General features: G+C 43.4%; 1 protein-coding gene across 4 annotated transcripts in view; it reads left to right on the top strand.

Moving 5' to 3' along the window:
• Positions 1-5093: 5093 nt before the first annotated feature.
• LOC115799242 (Rho GTPase activating protein 12b) overlaps positions 5094-23031 on the top strand; it is a 67409-nt gene continuing 49471 nt past the window's right edge. For all 4 annotated transcript variants that reach the window (XM_030756285.1, XM_030756286.1, XM_030756287.1 and 1 more), the window contains exons 1-2: positions 5094-5256; positions 9184-9933. In XM_030756285.1, coding sequence (XP_030612145.1) covers positions 9259-9933 — 675 coding nt within the window. In that variant the 5' untranslated portion in view covers positions 5094-5256; positions 9184-9258. The remainder of the gene's footprint in view (positions 5257-9183; positions 9934-23031) is intronic.

Consider the following 23031-nt stretch of genomic DNA (forward strand, 5'->3'; position numbering starts at 1 on the left):
AACCTGATTAAAAGTGTGGCAGGACCTTAAGAAGGCTGTACATAAATGAATGCCTGCAAAATCTAATGAACTGAAGCAATGCTGTAAAGACGTATGGGCCAAAATTCTTCCATGATGATAAGAGAGACTGATAAAGTCATACAGAAAGCAATTACTGCAAGTTATTGCTGCTAAAGGTGGTTCTGCAAGCTACTGAATTATGTGGTGTATATAGATTTATAGGGCTGCACAGAGTACTGAGCAAACTTTATTTTTCACATGACTGTTTAGTTCATTTCACTGAGGTTGCATTGCTGCATTGCATCACCTTTTGCTGTAGACAGCAGAGGCAGAACATGCATAACCATGAAGCTTAAAAATGTCCAGCATTATAGTACAGAGACACTCTGCTTACGTATAATTTTTATTATTGTAAAGATAGCTCTATAAAATATATTTCCATGTCTTAGTGGGTGGAAATAATTATGCAATTTTGCTGCTAAGGTAAGAAAAATCTTTGCATGTAGACCTAAACGCTGATATGATGTTCAGACTCTGTAATCTGTACCATATTTTGGTCACTTAAACAATTCATATTTTGGTAAATGGGTTTGGTAGTGCAATGCTGGCTTCAACTTCCATTGCAGTTTTCTGACAACTTGCTCCTCAAATTTCTATATTAATAGAATAAACTGCAATTTGAAAGCTCATGTGGTGAATTTTTTTCCTGTACCAGGGCAGTGGACTTTTTAACCAGGTGCCAGCCTTCTCCTTGTGCTGGTCCCAAGCCTGGAGAAATGGCGAGGGTTGCATCAGGAAGAGCATCTGGTATAAAATCTTTGCCAAATCAAACATGCGCATCATAAAGAATGAGATTTCCACACTGCATAGGTTAAGGTTAGAGGTAACGATGACCATCTCTGTTGGCCAACGGTGCCGGTGGAAACTCTGTTACTGCTGGCTGAAGACAATGGGGGAAGAAAGGGGGAAGGTGTGATAGGAAGCAGCATGAGAGAAGGAAAGGCAGGAGTTTGAAGATGAGAGTAGGAACTTCAAATGTAGGGCTTATGATTAGTAAAGGTAGAGAGCTGGTTGGTATGATGGAGAGAAGTGTGCAGGAGACCAGGTGGAAGGCAGGCAAGGCCAGGTGCATTGGAGGTGAAGTCTAGATAGGAAGAAAACTAGAGTAGGGGTATTCTTGGAGGAAGGGTTTGTGAATAGTGTTGTGGATGTGAAGAGGGTGTCAGACAGTATCATGCATTGGAAATTAAAAGGGTGATGTTAAATGTTGCCAGAGTGTATGGAGCAGACGTCAAAGGACATTTGTTACTGGACAGCAGTGAATGGGAAGGTTTACGGTAGTGAGATCTGCTGTGATGTATGGCTTGGAGATGGTGGCACTAACAAAAAGACAAGAGGCAGACATGAAGATTAGAAATGAGCACATCAGAGGGACAGCTCAGGTAAAGCTGAGACTGAGACAGTTTGGACACGTGAAGAGGAGGCATAGTGGCTATATTGGACAAAAGGTCCTAAATATGGAGCTGCCAAGCAGGAGGAAAAGAAGAGGACCACAGAGAAGATTTGTGGATGTAGTGAAGGAGGGCATGCAGAGGGCTGGCGTGACAGAGTAGGGTGTTAGAGACATGGTCAGATGGAGGTAAATGATCCACTGTGGTGGCCCCTACAGGAAACAGTCATTAGAACATAAGAAAAACAATTTTCACACCGAGCACATTAGGTGGGGGATCATCCTAGTGAAAATTCAGAGCATCACACACTAGATTTCTTCCACCATCAGTTCTGGGTGGAAAACAGAAAACTCTTTTAAGCAACATTTGAACCATGTCACACATAAATGTATCTGTTGTTCAGTGACTTAAAAAAATCATTCACATATTAGCTATGTTACTGAGGCTTAGTGGAAACAACAAGGTCATGTAACATATTATCTTAGAGGTGGTTATGATAAATTCCTGTGGGTACAAATAGTATAAAATTAAGTAAAGCTTTCATCAGAATCTACAAACAAACAAAATGCAAACAAACAAACAAACAAAAAACTCTTATGACTTCCTGTTCAAAGCATACCTGCATTGTGTTGTAATATCAGATGAAGCTGAACTAGGGCCTGGCTGTTCTTTTGCATCATACCAACTTGTACCACAAGATGGCGCCTTGATTGAACCAGACAAGCCATTGAGAGCACATTCTTATTTACAATGGCAACCTGGGAAAAGGGAAGGCCTCCGAGAAATATGGGTAGAGCTTAAAAGAAAGAGCAAATGCTAAAAGAACAGCAATACAGATCAGAAAACATCTCAAGACACCCACCAGTACAAGGCTGCCCCCGGTGATCAAAGTGTTCACTGGCATTTTCAAAAAAAAAAAAAAAACTGAAAGCACTTTTAAGATTAGTTAGCAAACTAAGCAAAACACTAATAAACAAAAACAAAGAAGACAAATAAAAAAAAAGAGCAAAACAAACAAAAATTTCTCTAAGCAAGACTGAAGTTTACAGAAATCACACAGTGCTCATGTCTGTCATTTCCTGTTTACACCAACAGGCTGTGCTTTAACACAGCGCTGTTTATGCACGCGTTCATTCATTTTTAAAAAATATTGTGTTTGTAGTCTTATTGCCGGAGGCTTTGTCTGGGTGAGTGTACTCCACTGGAGACTCCCTGTTCCTGGATCTTCCCAGCACTAAATCATTCATGATCCTGCTTGGATGGTAAAGCCCTCTGCTCTGATCACCAAACAGAGTTCGTCAACAAACACACGACTTAAAGAAGGTGTAAATTCAAATTCTGGCTCTCAAGGGAAATCAGCATCACTGCCATTCTTATGCGTCCAGTGGCAGTTCTTATGGACGCTGCCTTAAGTGAATTTGGAACAATTCCAAGTTTAACATAACAATGTCAAAGACCCCCAGGGTGTCTGCGGAGCTTGGACTGGGAGGTTTTTAACCGGGAGGGGGCAGGGAGGCCTTGAGGCTCTGACTATCAGCAGTGACACACGGGTGGAGTGGGAGTGACAGAACAGCATCTGCTGGGTTTAAAGACCCCAATGCGACAAGCTGCGATAAAGCGTGCGAGCTGAAACCGGAATGAAGTCTGTTTACTCATGAAAATAAAAGCCTATCAAACGCCCAAACAAAGCTGAACATTATGCAGTGTATGGATTATCAATTAATAGTCTCAGCCTTTAAGGACTGTTGGCACACAAAGTTTTTCAGTCCATTTGTTGTTGTTGTTTTTTTTTTTAACAAATTCGGAGGCGTCCTTTAATTCTCTACACATATGGGTCTATCTGTGAGGACTTTATTTGAGATTAAATAGTGTATAATATATTAATTAAACCATTTTTAAGCCATTTCACAGTCCAAGGAAAAATACAGCTCCGTTTAGCGAGGATCATCATGCTTGCACCAGTTTGTATTATGGAATTATGGCATAAAAATTATTACATATTTTAATGAGGGAAAATATATTAAATAAGGTAAAAGGTGATGTGCTTCATGACACAAATAACTTAAAATAAACAGTCCCTTCAAAATTACCGTCAGGATAAGGCGAATAAAATAATGAACGAAGAAACAAAGAAACACAATGATTAGGGTGGTTTGACAGCGGATGATTTAAAAAAAAATGTCCATATTGTGTTAATAACGATGATTTCTGCAACATGTGTCTAATAACTCTTTTCAAGGTTTTGTACAGTTGTGAGTCTGTCAACCAACTGTTCACAACGTGCTAAATATGTGCAATATTAAGGACACACATGAACATAAGCAGGGACAAACATAAAGAAAAACATGAAATCCCAAATCCAATAAACTCTACAATAAAGTTCAGTGTGAGTGCAGTAGATTAACAACACCTACACATCAGAACAAAAACACACTGAACTCTTTTGAAGGAGTCAAAGCTCAAATCCAGCTGCATCCTGATGTTATCCACCACATGAAGCTGGCTCTGTTTTGGAGCTAGCGTGGTTAGATGCTCGCTAATTAGACTTGCAGGGTCTTTGCGTCCTCTGTACATAACTTACAGAAGTGGCCCACCTCATGTCCGCATTTATGCTTGTGTAGCTGGATTATGTGTGTTAATTACCTTGTGGTCCTGCTGGTATGGTGCTGGCTGGGATTTTGTTGCTCAGTTTTTTGGCTGCAAACATATCATTCCCTCACGTCCATTCAGCAGTCTCCCTCCAGGAATTTGCTTACATTTTCTGAGTCCTTATTGATGATTTGATTATTATTCCTGATTGTTATTCTCTGACTGATAAAGTAGGCGGTGAAAAGTAGCCAGAAACGCACAAGAATTTAACACGTTAACAAAAGTTGCGTGCTCTGTGGACCCGACGAGTAGTCACATTTCTCCAGAGGTGCACGTCAGGTTAGGGTAGGATCTGAGCCGTTGTGCGCTTCTCAGGTGGACTTTGATGTTGGTGGTTTTTCCTGATTGAAAAGTGCTTCGCTCATGTTTTCATCATCCACAACAAGACACTCGCTTCTATCTGTGCTATTGTACTCAAAGAAGCTCCATATGGGACTCGGCAGACCGCTGCCATTACTTTTCGGACAAGCGCGGTGAGCGCACGCAAAGAGTTGCCCGATGTGGCGCTCCCAGCTTAAACTTCTGGAGCGACAAATGGTTTCAGATCAATCCACAAGGCTTTTAAATAAAATGACAAACACAAAAACGAAGGTCATTTTTTCTATAATTTCAGTTAGTTTTTGTTAGTTTTGTAAACTCACAATACAGCTTTAGTTAGTTTTTGTTTTTTTCCTTTTAATTACAGTTTTTAAAAAAAAAATTAATTTCAGTTAACGAATAAAGTTTTCGTTATTTCGTTGGTTTTCGTTAACTATAATAACCTTGCCCTGCACTTGTATGACTGCACTGAGTGCAATTCATCAAAAAAAAGAAGAATACACAACAAAGTCAAAGATGCGTTTTGCTGATAATATAATTATTTGTACTATGATTCTGTCTACAGACAGGCATGTCATGGTGATCCTCTCCAGCAGTGAGACTGCTGGAGGCACTTTTACTTTGGCAGCAGTGACCGGATGTGTTCTGTTTCCGCTAGGAGCTTGACTGCGCGTGGAGAGGCGGGGGATTGCGAACAGACTGACTGGAGGACTTGAGGTCTTCTGCGGTCTCAGTCGGAGCGGACGGTACTGAAATAGGTCGGAAAAAGTTTCTCTGGAGTACCTCTGCCGTCGACACGGAGCACCGGAGACACCACGGGAGTTGTGCTTTCCTCAAGGTGAGTACTATTAATGTCGGTGCGGCGCGCTGGTCAGCGCGAGGCGATTGGCTTCCGCCGGAGTTACTTTGTTGCTATGGCACGCTGTTGCAGAGCGCGCGGCGGTTCGTACTCGAGTGAACCTGCGGTGCTTTTGTCCGCGCAAGAAGCGCCTCAAAAATGTCACACAAATGTCTCCCAGTGGGAAAATAAACCCAACAAGCGCTGTTGATATTGGACTGGGAGGGTAATTAACCATTCCACGTGATAGCATCACTCTGAGTTGATGGGCTAATTTCCTCGCGGTGTTTTGGGTTATTTGTCCCAGTCCAGGAGAGGCATGAAGAGGAGGAGGGGGCTTTCTGTGGCAGGCATGCCCTGCCCTGTCCTCGCTCCTGGGAATCCTTGGTGATGTTTGGTCGGAGGCCCTTTGTCATGAATGCACATGGATTAAACTCCTTTGTGTTGCGTTTCTGCAGCGAGTGTGTGTGTGTGCGTGCGTGCGTGTGTGTGTGTGGGACCCTGCCCCCCACCTATGCCGTCCCTCGCCACCGCCACACGCCTCAGGCATGCTCTGACCCCCTACAATTTAGATACTGCTTGTCTTTAGGGGGCTTTTCCAGTGCTGTGTCAGAGAGAAGCAGCGCTTTCATTTCAGTGCGATGCTCAACCACATGCAGCAAATAACCCGCATAGATGGATTGCAATGCAGCAGCAGCAGCTGCACATGTGGATGCTGCTCATCCACACATCTGTTTTGAATGAAGCACGGGGACAAAGGCAGTGCAGGTCTCAGGGTGTTCCTGCTGCTACAGTGGCTGGTCTGCTGATGTATGCAGACAAACGCCCTGGTCGTGATCTCCTTGCTGATGCCTAGCTTGATATTCTGCAATCTACACCCACAGATAAACCGCTAGAGCTGTGTCATCGTGATATGCAGCAATGACACTTAGACCAGTAGATTCTGTTATCTGAAAGGCACTGATTTATACATGTTAATGGCATACAGCACGCACTCATTGGCAGAATCAAGAATCAAGTCCTTTAAGGACCCATTTCTGTCATCATAATGTTGATACTGATTGATGATTTCAAACCATCTGGCCCCATGTACAAATGAATCATAGCAGGTTTTTGGTTATTTGAAGGTCCACATCGACAGGCACAAGTAGTAGTTGCACAACATCCTTTTTTGTAAGTCTTCACTGAGCAACAAGTTGGCCTGTGTGCTCCTGTGAGACTGCACAGTGACACCGTGCTGTGCAGTGACTGCGATTCATTTCCAGCAAAATTTACTCTCTCTCACTCGAGTCCTCTGCCAGAACTCTGAGCTGCCACAGCGGTTGAAAGGAGAGACGAGGAGCTCCAAATTTCTGCTGTACTCTGGCTGAGAAGTCACTTTTAATTCATGGTTAACAGTAGTGACTAGCGGAGCTGTGGGCCCCTGCCAAGGTTAGTGATGTCATGCTCCATCTCTAGCCAGTTTCTCTCAGTTTATGCTGCCGTTAGGGTATATTTGATCGTTTAGTTTCTTGGTCATTATGCTCAGTGTGGGAAATGGTTTTACTTGTGTATATTTGGGAACATTTCCGATAAGGGCTTCAGCTTCAGTTGTTAATAGTTATCCAACAGAAAGTTTTTTTAAAGATAACTCTTAACAGCGCGGCAATCTCACAAACTTATACACACATGATCAGAGACCAAACAGCTTAAACTCACTGCTTTCAGTGTGAACTTCCTGTGATGGAGTCAGGACGGTGGCTGCCATGCAAACTGCAGTGATAATAGTGTTATCATGTGGAAGCCCTTACAGACGCCTGACTACATCTTTGGCAGCTTTGCTCATGGTGTGAACTGTAGATTGTGTCTGAGTGGTGCATTCTTGCACTTGCGTTAAAATAGATGGGGGCTGTTCTTTGAGAGACACTCATTCATAAAGGCTGATGCGTGTGTAGTTTGACATCCCAGCTGGAGCTTGTGCTGGGACAAGCCTGGACTGGGTTGCTGTCAGAGACACACACACACACACACCCTTAAAGGCCTGGCGTGATGTAACTGTGTGTGCTTCATAGTGTGGAAACAGATAAAATAGATGCTATTAAAGCTCATTATGACCATATTTCATGGGTTCCCACTCTGGCCCAGACGGCTCTTACCACTGTAAATCTATTCTGGGTGTGTAGCTGTCTATTTCTTTACATAAGGATGGGCTACTTTGTAGATTCAGAAGCATGTTCTCATGCCTCACTAAAAGCACCTGCTTTTACTGCCTGCACTTCAGTACATGGCGGCTGCTATTTCAGGGAAGAAGAAGAAGAATTTGATATGAGGAGATATTAGGTTAACTGATGAACGGATACTATCCGATGGATCAATGACAGGTCTCATCCCAAAACAAACCCTGCAGGAATGTCGAGAGGCCCAGCTGTCTTCTGACTCACGCACTGAGTGTGCATGATATATCAGAGAAATCACCTCAAGCTTTTAAAAGGTTTCACACAGTGTCTTGTAACCGCATTAATGAGTAATGATGCCAAAACTGCAGAGCAGGACTCATAGACTTTATATCAGGGATGCCAGTCACGAGGCTCAGGGCCCAGAACCGTCCTGCAAGAGGGTACAGTTTTTAAATAAAATGCACTGCTATTACTTGTGTGGTGATGCCAACTTTACTACACACGGGAGTGAAAATGTATGTAAATTTAAATGTATTTTTAAATGGAACCAAATGGTTTGGTTTTTGCCTTCATAAGTCCACTGTGGTCTGTAAATTGTAATGTACATGTAATGACAGAAAATGGACACTCCCATCATTTACTGTCTTTCTGGGCACTAATTGGGATGATAATTTACATAATAAACATGATGTTCTACTTGATAAGGTTTCAGTCTAGCAACTCAGACTGTAAACTCATCAGGAAAAGGTTTGCTGAGATCATAGATCAAGGAAGAAGTAAGGCGATTTTCCCAGGCACTTCCATTTAATTGGACTGCTTTTTTGCAACCTGAGAAACTGCCCCCTACTGGCCATTAAAAACACTGACAGTTGAAGACACTTGTGATACATCCATCCTTTAAGACTGAGTGCCAGTTGAAGAAACCACCATATGATTGAAGGCATCACAAGAAAATTGCACAGTGCAGCACTTTGACTCTTGTAATATGTCAGTGCAGGGTGGTGTGTATGTTTTTTTTTTCTTAACCATTAGAAAGGTGTTGGTTCTTCACACCAGCTTCATTTGTCAGTTTAAAAAGCTTTATTCTGCTGTGATGACTAAAAAAATAAAAAAATAAACATGTTCCCTATCTGCTGCTATCATAGTATGACATGAAATGAGTGAAGGACATTTACAGGAGTGCAGCCTTTCTTGTTGTGCCTGAGAACTGCACAAAATGTTACCAAGAGCTGGTATTGGTTCAAGGGCTGACCTTTTAAGAACCCTGGTTTTATCCAGTTTGTGACAGGACTCTAATAAAACAATGCAGACTTTATTTTTGGATGCAACCACTGATGGAATGAGGCCTCGACAGAGTCATTGAGTCAAGATCAGTGTGTGGGGTCATGTTGTCGTCACCTTTAGCTCCTCACAGGGTGATCAGATTACCAGGCTGCATATCCTTAGTGGTTGTATCTGTTATCAGGGCCATTCAGTGTTGACTGCCTGTTGTGGTTGACTCACCAACAGAGCATGTCTGTCTGGAGGAACATTGTGTCATAATGCGAGCATGTTTCAGCAGTATCGCTTTGTGATTGGTAATAAGGTGAGTAATAGTTTGGGGTGTGACAGGGTCAGAGGCTTCAGACCATCAAATAGGAGAGGGTTTGTGTGGTTTGGTGGGTGTGTGTGTGTATTCATGTTTTCAACCTTGCTGAAAGTTTTTCAGCTTTTAAAAAAATACAACTTGTGATCTTTAAAAGACTTCCTCTGTCTGTCTTATGTCCTTCAGTCAGATATGAGGATCTCTGCAGGCCTGGGTTGCTGAGCAGCTGAGGTCAGAGTTCAAGTACTTGTTCCAACAGACATGGCTGACAGAGAGGCGCTGCCCATCGCTCCGGGCCAGGTCTACATTGAGGTGGAATATGACTACGAGTACAAGGCCAAAGACAAGATGGTGACTATCCGGCAGGGAGAGTGTTATATGCTGGTGAAGAAGACCAATGAGGACTGGTGGCAAGTGAGAAAGGAGGAGGGCACAAAGGCGTTTTATGTACCGGCGCAGTACGTCAGGGAGGTGCGCAGGGCTCTCATGCCCCCCCAGAAACCCGCTTTGAGGGCCAAGCCCACTGTTTTGGATATCTGCCGGGCGTCCAATGAAAACCTCAACAGGCCTCAGCCAGAAATGTCCAGCTTTGGACGCCCGTCACCTTCCTCCACCCCCTCTCCATCCTCTGATCGCATCACACCCCCTGTACTGCCCAAGGATGCTAACCAGAACATGGGGAGTCCCCACCACTGCAAATTGGTGGCTGAATTGGTACTTCTTCACAACAACAACAACCATCACCACCCCAACAATTCCACGTTGCCACGGACACGGGCTGATTCCCCAACCCCGAAATTAGGGAACAACCACAAAAGCCCAGATGGTGACAAGATGTCCCCTCCAAGTGAGCTGCCAGGAGAGGGGCTGAACAAGCTCCGCAACGACTCGGAGTCTGGGGACGAGCTGAGCAGCAGCTCCACAGAACACATGCAGGTAAGATGCTGCTTTGTGTAGAAGCAGTTTGCAAGCTTTGCGTTTGTGCATTCTTTGCTGGTTTAAAGGAAATCTACATAACAAGTTTGTGGGTGCACCAAATACCATGCAAGGCAATACCTGTGATACCTTTGTTCTCAGCTGTGTTTTTCTGTCCATTTCTTCCTGTCTCCCTGCTTTATTTCACACTTCCAGCTCATATTATTTGCCAGCTGCAAATAACTGCCCTTGTCCCCGTCAGATTCTGTCACATAATGTAGCAAGAAGGTCCACCTTTTTCATTCATCATCTCTGGCTTAGCTGCAGTCATTCATCAGCTGTGCATCATTTACCAGATCTGAGTACAAGCATCAACAGTTGCACGTGCTTATAAAAATCTGCTGTTGCCCTTGAAGTACAATTTATCTGGTTTGTACAGATGGGGTGGGGTGAAGGGGTTGTGTTGCAGTTGGGTCATTAACGACTAAATGGCGTGTTCATGGTTTTGCTCATTAAATGGAGAGTTCTGAAACTGAGTCTTCAGGTAGATTGAGGATAAGGAAATGCCTGGCACAGCTGTTGGGTGTGTAGGTTTGTTGTCACTTCAGCTTTTCAAACTCTTTAATGTTGCTGTACCACAGGAAGGTGTGTAAAGGTATCATTACAGCCGAGGCTCATGCTTTGAGACAGATTATCTCTGCAAAGGTTTAGGTATCTGCAGAGATCCAGACTTCCTGAACCCCCACCTCCGAAAGAAATCAGAAAGTTAATTTCCTCCCTGCCCCTGTCTTTCCAGTCCCACAGACTGATAAGTCAGGCCTCCAGATATCTGTCTCATCACTCTGAGACAGGGGAACGGCTGGAAGACTGCAGGAACTGGGGCTTATCCTCTCTTGTCTGCAGCGGTGGGAGATCAAAGTAGGAAAAAGGAGGAGATTTCAAGACAGTGGGAGTCCATGCGGCTCTGCCTTTGTGAGCCATTTTTGGGACGGCTGTATCTAGGCAGGGTCAGCTAGTTCCAAGGCTCCAAGTGCTGCTTGTGTTCTTTGTTCCACGGGCTGCAGCAGCCTCCTCCAGCGTGGAGTGAACAAAGAGATGGGCTTGAATAGAAACTAGGTCATATCTGCCATGGATCAGTCTGTAGCCCCCAGTCGCCCCACTGCGGGGACCACTGTGTGAGTGAGAACATGTGTGAGTGCAAATGCCATGTGTGATGTGCCATGTGGAGGAAAGAAAAGTGAGAATGGCAGCTCATCGACATAGTTTACGGTTTCTGAGCCACAAATGTACTGCAGGACGTGTTTGTAGGTCAGAACTGACATACTCAAAAAGTCCCCATCAAGCTAAGAAAGGACTGTTTTCTTTGTTTACTGCCTATCTTCACTAAACTTTTCAAATTAATTATATGCTTGTCAAATCCCATGGGCCAAAATAAACACACATTTCACTCTCAGGCATTTACATTTGTATGGGCAGCTCTTTGGGGTGGTTTTTGTCGGGCTACAGTGGAGCTGGCGGGGCGGATACGAAACAGACAGCAGACAGGATTCAGCCAGAGCTCCCCGTCAAGCTCTTGTGGTGTTTGTGGTCGCCGGGGCAGGTGGAACCCACTCCCTCTCTCTTTGTACCTTTGTGGTGTTGTGTTAGCTTGTCCTGTTTGGCCTGTTGCCAGGCAAGTGAATGACCCTGCAGAAAACCCAATTCTTTCAACTCCCCTCCTTCCACTGCTTCCTGCCATTGCACGGGTGCAGGCAAACGGCCCCCTAAAGAGAGAGAGGCAGAGAGAGGTTCCTGCTGCGACAATGCTGTATTTCAGGAATTGCTTTTAGAGTTATTAATGTCAAATTGGCGAGACTCACATTTATGTCACTTTTTTTTTTTTAAATCCTAAGACATTGGTTGATTGTATGACTTCTGTGTGTTTATTGTGTGGAAGACATTGCCACAACATTAAAATGACCTGACTACCGCTACGTAGGTCACCCTTGTACCGCTGTAACACCTCTGACCTTAGGGGGCATAGATATGGGACCTCTGGCTGTGGCATGGTATCTAGGACGGGATGTAGGTAGCAGAGCCTTTGCGTCTTGGGGGTTACAGAGTGGGGCTGATCCAACATTAGCTTCATGCTTGATCAGACTGTGATCTGGTGTGACCACCTTTTCCTGTTCTGGATCAGTTTTTGTGCTGTGGCAGTGTACAGTGTCCTGCTGGGGGAATCAACTGCCAAGTGCCATGGTAAATGGACTAGTTCTTATATAGCACTTTTCTACTCAGTATGAGCACTCAAAGCACTTATACAACATGTTTTACATTTACCCATGCACACCCATTCATACAAGCACTTCCATGATTTAACTATCTAACATTCACACACATTCACACTCCGACAGTTGAATCGGAGAGCAACTTGGGGTTAAGTATCTTGCCTGGAGTAGCCAGGAATCGAACCGCTGACCTTCCGATCATTAGGTGATCTGCTCTACCTACTGAGCTACAGCCACCCCAAATCTGGAATCTGGAACAGATTAAGTATGTGGTGCATTTCAAATTAGCATCCACATAAATCTCAAAACCCAAGGTTCAGAACATTTGCATTATAACATGATCACTTATTAACCTCGCAGCACTTTTAATGCTGTGACTTTACTGAATGATGAAGAACACTAACAGCAAATATGAAAAGCAGTAAACTTTACTTCAAAGTTGAAGCCGGCTGGTTATAGGAGCCCAGTAGTTTTCTATAGGGTTGATCTTACTCAGGTATTGATGATCATCAGGGTGATTGCCAGTTAAGTTTTTAGCTTGTTTTTAGCTTGTTTTCCCATTAATGCACGGAAAGAAATGGTTATAATGGTGAGATTCATATTAAATCTAATTTCCTTTTGGCATGTCCCTGTATGTGTTCACACATAAGCTCATGCTGATACTGCTGCACTTTCAGAAATTAGCATGCATCTGGGGAGCAGCTTCATTCATCCAGTAGCTCAAAAACAGAAATGGCTATGTAATTATCTGTTTGGAATTTAAATAGGAACTTGATGTAACTGTGCTTTTGCAGAGATGCTAGTTTATGTCCTGGTCTCGACTCTGTGAGTGGAAGACTTGGCTGTGTGAGGGGAGAGCAGGGTGCACAGTGGAGGAGAGACAGATGAGCCGTGTTACATTTATAAATACAGACTGAATAAGTCAAGTCTAGAGCCTGACCAGTACCAATATTCTGTGATTTGAAAAGCTGAAATTCTGATATATTGGCCAATATTGGTTTTTTCTTTCATACTCAGAAAACTCAGAAACAAGTTTACCTTATGTTTGGTACATCAGTGCATTCGGATCATCATTCCGATTGTGAAAGATGCCAGACATGACAGGCTATTAAAAAAAAAAAAAAAAAAAAAAAAAAAAAAGAAACAAGTTTACCTGATATTTGTCACAGTTATTTACTTACTAAGATATTTAAAAAGTTGCTCTGCAAGTTCCTGGTTTTAAAACAGAAAAGTAGTAGAATGCCTTGTCTTTTTATCTTTGAAAATTTTTATTTATGGGTCGTTATAAATACCGATAGATCAGCAAATAACACACACACACACACACACAGAGTACTAAGTGATGGATTACATTTTATAAAGTCCAGCTGATTTATTTTTGGGTCAATATTATTTTCTGATATTAGCTATTTGCTGATCTTTCGAGCCTGGCATTTATAACAGCTGATAAATGAAAAATAGAAAAAGTTAAAGAAGAGAAAGCTCTCTGCAACTTCTCTGTTGGCAACACACGTATTTGGAAAGCCTCAAACACAACAACCAGCTGATCAGAGAGTCGGACAGAGTGTAAACGAATAAATCAATAATTACACATAAAAATATTAGGGTAATCTGATTATGTTTCATGTTCTAAAAGGGATAAAAACAGTGGCTGATGTATTAAAACACAGCCTATCAACGCTGAAGGCTGAGTAGTTCGTTTGTATAGAGGAGCATCTCTGTTAAGCCACTGAAGCTGTTCTGAAGGTGAGGTAGCACTCACGAACGGTGCAGACTTATGATGCATCTCTACGATGACAAGCAAGCCCAGTATCAGCATGCCAGTGCACTGAAAATGCCAGAATAATGTTGCAGTGACTTACAGTGAATGCTAGGCTAAGGCTGTTGGGAGTGTCAGTATTTTCTAATAGGACTAACTTTAATGCACCTACAACTTTAAGCCACCCACCCTACAAAAAAACTGACAAGGACAAACTACGTCCACAAATCAGGTTATTGCTTGTTTGGGCAAAGGCTGTGCTGATGTTACTCATCCACAAACATATCTCCTCTTCTGAACACACTGACTCAGAAGGAGCCTCTGGATGAATGGGTTGGAGACTGGATAGAAGGATTTGTCAGTGACACGCCTCCATTCAAGTGCCAGCTGGCCACCTCTTAATTGATTGGATTTGATGTGCGGGTGGCGATTAACGCCTCTGTGTCTCTTCATGGTTTCCTCGTGTAATTTGCTTATCTCTCCGGCTCTGGCAGAAGCTGACGATTCACTCCCCACCTCCTCTGCACCACGACAAGTTGCTTGTGTCGGTGGTCACACAGCCCCATCCTCACGGACCCCTTATATTAACCGGCTACTTCCCCCTCTTCTCATCTAAGAAGCCCAGATATTATGCTCCCATAGGATTGGTAAAATAAGCCTCTTTTCCTCACTTCTCAAAAACCTCAGAGTAGGATATGTTGTTTTTTTTTCTTAAATGCAGCAAACCATGTGATTTAAAACCTATTTTTTTCACATAAACATCTTGGGTTTCTCTACAGCTGCTCTGTTTTTATCTGTTGTTTTGTCTATTTTAAAGTTCTAGGGAAAAACATGACCACACAGTGTTTGTATCCCCACAAAGAAAGTTATTTTGGGTCAGGTTACTCTGGAGTACTTTTACTCATACCTTCTCAAAAACGGAGAAGGTTGAGGTTTATTTTATTTATTTATTTTTATGGGAAGCAGTTTTCTTCGTTCCAAAGGACCGTCACTTAATGACCAGATGACTGCTGCTCTGCGGGATTTTTTGGAGAGGTTGGATGGTTGTTTTCTTTCTCAGTGGATGTGTCACTAAAGGTCAGATGTGGTGGCTCTGGAAGTGTTTGTGTCTGTGGCTTTGCACTGTGGAGCCAGGCGGCTGCCCTGCACTCACTCACAGGTTGATTAGAAAGGCCTCGAGGGGCCCCCACCTCAGAGTTTTTACTATTTCACACAAACACTATTTCTAAACACTGCTGGACCCTCCTTTCTTTCATAATTCCAACACATTTAGCTGTTGGTTAAATCCACAGTCTGTACTCTCCGTTTCAGTGATGAAACTGGTAATTCCCTGAGATTACATGATGGATCAGTCACTCCCATTAAATAAGCTGTCTTCTAGTATCATGTTTTCCTCTCAGACAATTCTCATTGAAGAGCTGCTCTGTAGCCACAGTGACATAACAGGCTTGCCTCTGGACAGATTCTCAGAAGGGTTAAAAATGAAAGTAAGTTGCTGATTTGAGGCCAGTGTTTGTCTGCCTTCAGCCTGCTGTGTGGTCTTCTCCAGGCACTGCCAGCAAGGAAGGAGGAGGAGGAGAGGGAGGGGAGCATGAAGGCCCCCGGACCCCGACAGAGCTACTTGTAGCCTCTTATGGGATGGCGAAGGCCTGGGGACACGAAGCCAGACAGATACATTTTCATGTTTGAGTGAATTTGGAGATTAGTTGCAGCTTGTGAGCCGTGAACCTCTGAGTGGCTGCCACGGTGAGACGAATGACCCCAAAGAGCAACACTACAAGGTCACCATTAACGATGGCGGACAGCATTAAAAGCGGGTGTCATGAATGTCTGAACATATATTGGGATGGCGATGGATCTGTCATTGCATGCTGTTGGTTTTCTTCCCTCTATGAGTGAAATGCAGAGGGAAGCACCCGCACTCTTTGGCCTGGTCCTGCTGCATTATATGTTTGCTGACTTGTGCAACAGAGCAAAGTTTGGGAATGTGTATCAGGGGCTTAACAGAGTAATGAAATATACTGCTACTGGGGTTAATTGAAACTCCTAAATGCACTCTGAAAATGCATTTGCTCCCTGAACAGTTAGATGAATTTACTGCTGCTATTTTGGTTGTGGTGAATTGACTCTCTATAGCTCGGTGACGTGAGTTTTCTCCCACGTGAAGCAGAATGTGTGTATTGTTCATGTAAAGGACAGTGCAGTGGATAGTGAGAAAGCCTTTCTGTCCCACTTGAGGGTCCTGGGAAGCTCTTGAGTTTACTGTACAGAAACAACCTGTTTCTAAAACACCCAGCACCACAATAACCTGCTAATTACACGTTTCGCTAAATGGGCCTTTTGTGTGTGCAGTCTCAAATTTTCTGCAGGGACTCTTTACAGCCAATTTCCAAATAAGCTGAAAGCTTTTGAAGAAAGCGCACACTCTTATTACATAAAGCCCTCGTAAATTCCACTAGATATGAGCACAAGCAGCGCTGGAACCATCTCCTGTACTGAGACTTACTATCCAGGCCGGTTGAAAAGGAGGCCCCAGCTTGTTTTCCAGTGCATACTTGACATTCCTGCATCAGTGCCTACAAACACACTCACTTACATGAGGCAGCAGGCCAGTAAAATCAGTGAAGGTCTGCTTTTTCCTCAGAAGTGCAGCATTTACCTTTTGGTAATCTAATATTAAACTTGAGCAAATGGTGCATCTGCTGTGCTCATGTGAGAGTCTGTCTCTGTGTTTGTCTGGCTGCGTGCATTCATCCTACTTCCTTTCTCTGTCCTCTGTCTGGGCGTTTAGGTTTCTCGTCTGCTTTCCTCCCTCGCTCTGTCTCTGTTGCTCCCTCTTCTACAGTCAGGCGGTGCACCTGTCTCTGGAGTTTAGATTTGCTCAAGTGAAGGGCTCCTCTTCGTCCACTTTTCAACCTGTGACCACTGTTTCTATTTATTTCTTCCGCACATCCATCCCGATTCATGCCTCTGTGATGCAACGAGAGGATTACATCCACAAGCCCCAAACGGCAAGCTGAACTTGAGGCCTGCCTTTAAGGAGAATGGTTTGCTTACAAGCCATTTTTCCTCTTTAGATGGTTCGGTATAAGATGGAGATATCAAGAACAGAAATTAAATATTCATACTAAGTATTTTATTCTTGGCACACAGTGTGAAAACCTTTGGGAACAGGTCATCATACTCCTACACCTCTGAAATTGCTGAAACTGGGCATGCAGACACTTAGGTTGCATTGGCATGGCCATTGCCAGTTTAGTTCTGTCTTAACTCCTAATCCAAACTGAAATGAAAACTCTGGTGGCAGAAGACAAACTGTGAGCCCAATCAACATTCTCCTGAAAGGCAAGTGAATCAGTTTATTTCACTGGAATGTGATGTGCTGTGATGAGTGAGTCAGCTTGTGAAGTACAAGTCAAGTCACAATGTGCTTTCACATGAAAGGAAGCAAAGAGACCAACCTGCCATAGAAAGTGTCACACCAGTTTAAAGCTACTCATGCATGCACGCTGAAATACAGGTCGGGACATTGGGTGCACAAACAGTTCTGGGGGTGCCCAGAGGGTAGCTACTCACTTGATGGTACCCAGTAAACTACACACTTCTGGGGGCTTTTTTCATGTTTGGATTAGTCAGCTGATAATTGGCTCAGCAACAGCTGTACTGCAACTACGACAGCAGTTTATCAAATGCTGTGACTGGATCTGTGAAGCTGGTAGATTAGAAATCATTGCATTGCATGTTTGCACTTGCATGCACTTCCATCAGGCGAGGTGTAGAAGAGGTCAAGTCTGCAGTGCATGTGTGACTTCATATTAACCTGCAGAAAAAGTTGCGCCCATGTGTGTTTTCACAGTTGGCATAAACAAAACCAGAAACATAACCAGAAGTAACAACTTCTTTGTTACTGAAATGCATATGTGCAGTGACCTTAAACATTTCAGTAATAAAGAAGTGTCCTGAAAGGGCTTCATCAACAACAGTGTCACAGGAACAGGTTATTTAGGTTTCACTACACTGTTTAGTTTTCAATTCAATTCAATTCAATTCAATTTTATTTGTATAGCGCCAAATCACAACAAACAGTCGCCTCAAGGCGCTTTGTATTGTGGGTAAAGACCCTACAATAATACAGAGAAAACCCAACAGTCAAAACGACCCCCTATGAGCAGCACTTGGCGACAGTGGGAAGGAAAAACTCCCTTTTAATAGGAAGAAACCTCCAGCAGAACCAGGCTCAGGGAGGGGGGGTCATCTGCCACGACCGGTTGGGCTGAGGGGAGAGAAAAGACATGCTGTGGAAGAGAGCCAGAGATTAATATCAATTAATGATTAAATGCAGAGTGGAGTATAAATAAGTAAATAAGGTGAATGAAAAGAAACAGTGCATTATGTGAACCCCCCAGCAGGCTAGGCCTATAGCAGCATAACTAAGGGATGGTTCAGGGTCACCTGATCCAGCCCTAACTATAGGCTTGATCAAAAAGGAAAGTTTTAAGCCTAATATTAAAAATAGAGAGGGTGTCTGTCTCCCGAATCCAAGCTGGAAGCTGGTTCCACAGAAGAGGCGCCTGAAAGCTGAAGGCTCTGCCTCCCATTCTACTCTTAAGTATCCTAGGAACCACAAGTAAGCCAGCAGTCTGAGAGCAAAGTGCTCTGTTGGGGTGATATGGTACTATGAGGTCTTTGAGATAAGATGGGGCCTGATTATTCAAGACCTTGTATTTAAATTCTATTCTAGATTTAACAGGGAGCCAGTGAAGAGAAGCCAATATGGGAGAAATCTGCTCTCTCTTTCTAGTCCCTGTCAGTACTCTAGCTGCAGCATTTTGGATCAGCTGAAGGCTTTTCAGGGAGCTTTTAGGACAGCCTGATAATAATGAATTACAATAGTCCACCCTAGAAGTAATAAATGCATGAATGAGCTTTTCAGCATCACTCTGAGAAAGGATGTTTCTAATTTTAGAAATATTGCGTAAATGCAAAAAAGCAGTCCTACATATTTGTTTAATATGTGCATTGAAGGACATATCCTGGTCAAAAATGACTCCAAGATTTCTCACAGTGTTACTGGAGGCCAAAGTAATGCCATCCAGAGTAAGTATCTGGTACAACACCATGTTTCTAAGATTTGTGTGGCAGAGTACAAGAATTTCAGTTTGATCTGAATTTAGGAGCAGGAAATTAGAGGTCATCCAGGCTTTTATGTCTTTAAGACATTCCTGCAGTTTAACTAATTGATGTGTGTCATCTGGCTTCATTGATAGGTAAAGCTGAGTATCATCTGCATAACAATGAAAATTGATGCAGTGCTTTCTAATAATACTGCCCAAGGGAAGCATGTATAATGTAAATAAAATTGGTCCTAGCACAGAACCCTGTGGAACTCCATAATTAACCTTAGTGTGTGAAGAAGACTCCCCATTTACATGAATAAATTGGAGTCTATTAGATAAATATGATTCAAACCACTGCAGTGCAGTACCTTTAATACCTATAGTATGCTCTAATCTCTGTAATAAAATGTTATGGTCAACAGTATTAAAAGCTGCACTGAGGTCCAACAGGACAAGAACAGAGATGAGTCCACTGTAAGAACATCATTTGTAACCTTCACTAATGCTGTTTCTGTACTGTGATGAATTCTAAAACCTGATTGAAACTCTTCAATTAAACCGTTCCTCTGCAGATGATCAGTTAGCTGTTTTACACCTTTTCCGCAGGTGTATTGTTGTGTAAGTAAACCATGGTGTTTTTTTGTCATACAGTGTACATTTGCTCACTTTAATTTATTGGGAAAAAGCAGTTTATGTAGTATATGAGCATTTAACAATGGTGTTATGGTAGGGGGTGAGCCTCTCTCTAGCTCTAGTGACTGTGACCACAGCTTCTACTTCTAATGAGAATGACAGGTTGGTTAGTGTTTAAAGCCCAGTGGTTAATGCCCAGAGGTTTAAGGTTAAGGTGGAAAAACCTGTGGACTGCATGCCAGCTTCTCATCTTCTTGATTACCTCAGCTTCTTCCAATGAGGTTAATGAATGTAAACTTGGCAATGTAAGTGCAAATGAACCACACGTCACTGAAGAACACAGTTGTCAGAGGACAGACTGTGTTTCAAGGCTCGGGCTCTGTTCTGTCTGCCTTTTGGTTGCAGTTCTCCGCACTCCAAAGTCCCTAAAAGCTGCTCTGCATGTCAGCTCGTGATGCAGCGTGCTGCTCATTCACATGGCGGATGAAGGGGGTACATCACCTATTTAATTGGCTCACTCTGACTATCTCGCTCTTCTCCTCATGCTGCAGCTCTCTGTGGTTTAGTCAGTCCCTCGCCTGTCGTTCAGTCTCTCTCTCTCTCTCTGGGCCTGGCTCGCTACTGTAGTTTGATGTACTGGGACAGCATGTACCCAGAGAAGGTAAGAACGCCTAACTGGCCTGCTTTTGATAACAGTGGTGAATTATTTTTCTTGAGCTGCCGCCTTCTGTGCTTCTTTCCAGCTCTGGATCTTTCCCTGGCCTGGCTTTTTTTTCTCACTGTTGTTTGCAATCAGTGTGGAAACCTCATTCCCTTCTGCCTGTGGAATTTCACCTTGAAACATTCAGACCGACAGCACCAACTGCTGTGTGTACTCTTATGTGTTTGATATGGTGCTGGGCACGTGTGGGTGTTCTAGAGTAGGATTTATTTAGAAAGTAACTTGGCCAGCTCCCCCTCCGCTGTGTTTTCCACAGAGGTCTGTTTGCATACAAGTGCTGATGCTCGGGGCACTGGGCTCTCAGCGCAGTTACATAACTGATACTGGCTGTGTCCGGAGCCTTTTTAACAGCTGCTAGTCCTTACACACACACACACACACACACACACACACACACACACACACACACACACACACACACACACACACACACACACACAGCAACCTCCAGCTGTAGATGAGTGGGCAGGTCAAGTTATTCTTAAGAGTCCGGCAAATACTATATTTCTGTGTTGATACTGAAAACTTCCAATATTAATATATAACACTGGTTAATATTCTACACTACAAAATCAATTAGTATTTCTAAATTATTCCAGCCGCTTTTTTCTGCACAGTGGTGCAGTGCTTAGCACCGTTGCCTCACAGCAAGAAGGTCTGAGGCCTTTCTGTGTGGCGTTTGCATGTTTTCCCCCGGCACTCTGGCTTCTTCTCTGTCCAAAGGTGTACATGGGTTAGGTTAATTGGCTGTAGGTGTGAATGGTTGTCTGTGTTGTCTATGTGTTAGTGACAGGTTGGCGACCTATCTATCTTGGCTCTCATACTATAAAGTGCTGACACATTTACCTTCTAATTAGCGCTAAATAACAGACTAATAAAAGTATTAGAATGTGCAGTGTCCTACATCTGTGTTTCATGTTTCTGGTTTCACCTTGAGGGATCACAGTCAGCACAGCGCTGAAGTGGCGCACCATCACTCTCCCACTGTTCTTGGCATTGTGTTTATTTTTCTTCGCCCACACACTAGTTTCGCCTGGATAAAGACAAGCTTTTTTTTTTTTTCAAATCCCAGCATAATGCTTCTAATGTTTACAATTTTAAAAGTGTTGTCTATTCTTTAACATCTATCCAAAATGCACAAATCACCAGGTAATGTCATGAAAGATGTTGCACGTGAATTCAGAGCCTGTCTGAGTTCACTGTTTGGTCAGATCAGTTCTGTTGTGTAATTGACTCGACTCTACTTGGTTTAGTTTGTTTTCCATTACAGTTGAGTACCGCCTCAGCACGGTGGCCCGAAAGTCCAGTGACGTCATTTGAACACAAACACAGTTGGTTGCTCCGTCTACTGTCCTCTGGATTCTGTCGTCAGCCACCAAGCACAAAAATGTCTGTGTTGGTTAGTGTGTAGCCATTTTTGCCAGGTTTCAAAAACAGAGGGTTTGGTTCTTGTTGCACGTATCTAGTGACGTCACTCCCTGGCCAATCAGTGGCATGCGTTCTGTTGACATTTTCGGCTCGACTCAGCTCGCTTAGAACCATGGCTGAGTAGATACTAAAAAAAGTACCTGGTACCAGGTACTGCCACCTAATGGAAAATCCTAAAAAACGAGTTGAGTCAAGCTGAGAAGGAGCTAGTGGAAAAGCAGTGTAGTAGTCCTGAACCCCTCTCGTCCTCTTCCCTATGTTCTGGCTGCTCTTTGACTTGTTGCACTCTGTCTTTGAGTATAACAGCTTGTATTTCTCAGCGATTTAGTGCAACACTGCAGCAATTTCCTGCAGATCAAAGACAATATTTGAGAGCCATCTGCTGTATCTCTCTGCTCTCGGTGTTTTCCTCAGGAGATGTGCAGCTGGGTGCTGGTTGCCAGCGTGTGGGAGGACTGGTGAAAGCATCAGAGCGTAGGAGTCTCGAGGCATCAAGGGGCACCTATTGTCTCTGTCATATGCCACTGGTATCATTAATTAGTTAGCGCAGCTGCCAAAGAGACAAAAGATTAGCGGTGAATCGATCAACGCTGAAATTGTTCTGCTGGTGACTCTTTCTAGAGGTCATTTACTGTTAAAGGGAGATTAGAATTGGTCTGTCACATCATCTAGCAGCCATTGGTGGAGTGTACAGGTGTGTGGAAAGGTGCAGAGGTGTTACTGTGGCCGGGTACAGTATGTGATTAACCTCACAGATCACATAGAGCGCTGCAGGAGTCCTGAACCTTACGCTGTACTTCTAGCCATTGCTTTTGTGCTTTAGAAATCATTTTTGAGATGACGCACCCACGTTTTGTGGATCACACTACAACAGTTTGGCCTTAGTGCTAGGCAGCTCACCAGACATATAGCCAGTATAGCTGGTGAACAAACACAACACCCTGTAATGCTTTACAAGGCATTTAAATGTATCATGTTGGCCACCAGGAGTGTTGTCATCCAGGAACTGTATTATCTGCGCACTCCTCTTATCCACAAACTACAGTTAACAGTTCACATCATAGCTAGTTTGTGAAAGAAAGATTCATCAACACAACTTACAAACTGACATGTTCTACGTGTTATATTGCTGTACCAGTGCATTTGTAATGTTCTTGTAGGCCATTTTTAGGCTAGCATTTGAGCATGTGTGGC

This window comes from Archocentrus centrarchus, chromosome 20 (assembly GCF_007364275.1).
Source record: "Archocentrus centrarchus isolate MPI-CPG fArcCen1 chromosome 20, fArcCen1, whole genome shotgun sequence".
NCBI classification, from domain to species: Eukaryota; Metazoa; Chordata; class Actinopteri; order Cichliformes; family Cichlidae; genus Archocentrus; species Archocentrus centrarchus.